At 35.0% G+C, this 3,556-nt stretch overlaps 1 protein-coding gene across 1 annotated transcript in view; it reads left to right on the plus strand.

Moving 5' to 3' along the window:
• The first annotated feature begins 670 nt into the window (after positions 1–670).
• Positions 671–3,556, plus strand: part of LOC111088353 (uncharacterized protein CG43867-like) — a 17,991-nt gene continuing 15,105 nt past the window's right edge. Inside the window, exon 1 of the mRNA XM_022398245.1 lies at positions 671–758. Within this exon, the coding sequence (XP_022253953.1) occupies positions 756–758 (3 nt within the window). The 5' untranslated portion in view covers positions 671–755. The remainder of the gene's footprint in view (positions 759–3,556) is intronic.

Genomic DNA, 3,556 nt, shown 5'->3' on the forward strand with positions numbered 1-3,556 from the left:
TTGACTGTAACATTATAACGCCCCCACGGCTGAAAGGGCGAGCATGTTTGGTGTGACGGGGATTCGAACCCGCGACCCTCAGATTGCGAGTCGAGCGCCCTAACCACCTGGCCATGCCGGGCCTCGTTTGTTTGCAGTTAAGCACAAAGCTGGACAATGGGCCATCTGTGCTCTGCCCACCACGGGTATCGAAACCCGGTTTCTAGCGTTGTAAGTCCGCAGACGTACCGCTTTGCCACTGGGGGGCTAAAGTTTCAAAACAGTACTCTTAAAACACAGAAAAGCATGTGATTAATAACGTGTTTTATCTACCACTAACAGTGTAAAACAATAAAAGGGGTGATATGATGTGACTGTAGTATATTCAGAGACTTGCATACCATATCTATGTGAAACCTGGTATGTATTTACAATCATTGAGAAAAATGTCTTTTTTTTTCGGTTTTATTATCTTTAATAATAGGTATTTAATATATGTATATATATTTTATTTCAACATTTACGTTTCACGTATAGGAAAGCCAGAATAGGAATTTGTATAAAAACATCTGTATAATTTTTCTAGAAAGAAGAAAATAAATTAATTACTTCTGTGATATCTTCTTGAAATTTACAGCCAGTTAAAAAAAAAATGCTTACGTCAGTGACACGTTTTTTTTTTGTTTTTTTTTTTTCAATAGCTGAAAACTGGTGACCAATCAACGGTGTGGATAGCTGTTACTGAAGACAGTCTTGTCCTTCTTGACTTCTTATCTATGGTAGGTTATTAGGTTAAAAGTTTCTGTAGGAAGTGGCGACAACGTCACGTTTGTTTCTTTGTTTTATATGTTTTGAATTACATTTGAGAGGGGTCAAAGATACGATGGCCCCTTCAAAAATTATTCAGGGCCATCTGACCTTCTCCCTGCATCTACTCCACTGATTGTGAGAGTTTTTAATATAACACGTTCTCTATAATGTGTTAGAATATTCGGTTATGATAGTCCAGTGAAATTCTCTTGAACAGAAACCACCAGTGCTAAAGGTAATGTAAGTGCCGGCTATCATTACTGAAGTATTGGTTTTTGTACCTTTATTTTGGTCCATTACAACAAACTTATGTCAAAATACATTCCTACAAACGTCACTGTTTTTCCTAGTGATTTTTTTTTAATATATCTATATATCTTTTTTAAGCTATTCATAAGCACAACATGATTGACGTTAGCTCGTAAGTCAGTAAGTACAGTAAAATTATAACTGTTATCTATATTAGCCAGTATTCAAGTGGAAACTTGTTCATTTGACAGAAATAGAAGTTTACAAAATATTTAAAACCTTTATTTTCAGTGCTGCCCGTTTGTTACGTTATAATTGTAATTAATTAGCACAACAAAAGTTCCAAGAGCTTCTATAGTGTTCTGTAACGCAATCGCGTTCGCGTTTAACTTTCACATCATGCTAGCCACGCTGCTCTCGATATCTTTATTTTATTTAGAATGGACATATTCCAATCAATAAGTAATTTTCTTTACGGTAAAAGTATGGAAAAAGTAGGTCAGACGAAACACAGATCGATACGCCCTCTTGTGGAGAATGTTAATCTGAGAGGTTGATTGGTCGATGAGACTCGCCCGTCTTCTCGATCATCGCCTCGTTTCTATCACTTGAAAGACTCAATCAAATTGAGCAGTCCATCTTTCACGCTTGTGTTTTAATCGATTGTGTTATCTATCGGTAGTATTTTATGATGAAAACATATGAGTGCGTATTTAGAGTCTTAAACCACGAGTGAAAGAAACAATTAAAGATATACAGGTTTCACAAAGTTGAGACAATGAATTTGGCAGGTGGATACGTATATAGAACTTGAGATTTAATTACATTTATTACCGGGAAAAAGTTGTGAAAGTGGAAGTCAGTTCTGTTCATATTTTGTTCAAATGTTTACATGTTCTACGGTAATTCCTGTACGCTGAATCCGAAAATGATATCCATTTTCCTCCATCACGTACAGATTTTCCACAAAACGTCACAAGTACTTTTACATAAGTGAATCATATTCATTGAAATTGGGTCACATTTTGTTATGCTTAAAATGTTGACATCCACTGTCTATAGATTTTTTTTTAGACCAATCGCGACGTGAAAGTCTTACCGATCGTTCTAGAACCCACAAGAAACACACCGCTAGTATGTATACAGTTAAAAGACCGCATGATGTGTCATTTCTGGAGAGTATTTGTTTGAGCGTGCACTTTGACATTATTATTTTCTTTTCAAGATTATTTATTCGTCTCTATGGTAACAAGAGGTTGTGTAAATGACCCAAACGTATTTTGTTATATTTGTGGTAAATGAAATAATAATTTGATCTAAGTAAGAGTTGTATTTGTGTTGTTGTTTTTTTACTTCCCAATTTGTAAAAAATCCTTACGTGATAAAAAAAAATAGTATTATTTTCGAAATCTGCATAGCTGAATTATGGAAAATCCGTTATTACAAAACCAAAACAACTTTTCTGTGTTATTTTCACAACAGTCCTTAGTTAATACCTACGAATATAGATGGTGGAAAGGTGAATATGTTTTACTGAGGATGTTAGTGTTGTTTATTTGATTTCTCTAAACGTTATAAAGCCAGCTTGTTATTGATTGAGTGCTTATCTTAATGTAAGAGAATTTTGTATCAATTACTGAATAATTCAAAGAGTTACCAATTATGTTAGGTTCTCGAGCCCATGTGACTATTATAAAGTTAATATATCCATATTTCTGGACATTATAGAATTTGTCAGCAATTAAGATAGTAATTTTATTATCACTTACGCTGTTTTAAGCAATTATGATACTGATTTCAAAGGGGCAGGGGCACTGGGCGTCAACTCGAAGGGGGAGGGCGCTGATTGCCTGATTACCTAACAAGGTGAACTAGTGGCTGCTTTTCAGAATCAAGGCAGCCCTTGCAGATGGGGCGAACAGTTCCATATTGCCTGTTGAATATGTGCTTATAAACAGTCGACTGCCCGGATGTCATGCACGTGTAGGTTCAGCTTGTTCACTATGAATTCAGTTGTTGGTTATTTTCAAAACTCAAACTGTGCTGAACGATAAATTGAATGTATGCACAATTATTTTTTCAAGATTAGATTTTGTAATGATTATAATAGTTTATATGATGTATTGTAAATATTTAGAATAATACGATTGAGGGGGGGGCGAATTTATATGTTGCATAGGGCGCCATCAAATATCGATACGGCCCTGCAGAAAGGGCAAAAGAGTTTATTGCGTTTTGTTTAGAAAATAAATTATTGTATTAGGTGTTCCCATTTGAGGGTAATTAATTGAAAGTTAAGTATTAATGGCTGGAGGCGGCTTGAATGGGTAATGAAGAAAACTTTAATATAAGTTTAACATAACAGCAAATATACATGATGATGATGACAAAACCTTGTCGAAACGTTGTACATTTGCTGTTATGTTAAACTTATATTAAAGTTTTCTTCATTACCCATTCAAGCCGCCTCCAGCCATTATTACTTAACTTTCAATTAATTACCCTCAAATGGGAACAC

The sequence above is a fragment of the Limulus polyphemus genome, unplaced genomic scaffold (assembly GCF_000517525.1).
Source record: "Limulus polyphemus unplaced genomic scaffold, Limulus_polyphemus-2.1.2 Scaffold3604, whole genome shotgun sequence".
NCBI classification, from domain to species: domain Eukaryota; kingdom Metazoa; phylum Arthropoda; class Merostomata; order Xiphosura; family Limulidae; genus Limulus; species Limulus polyphemus.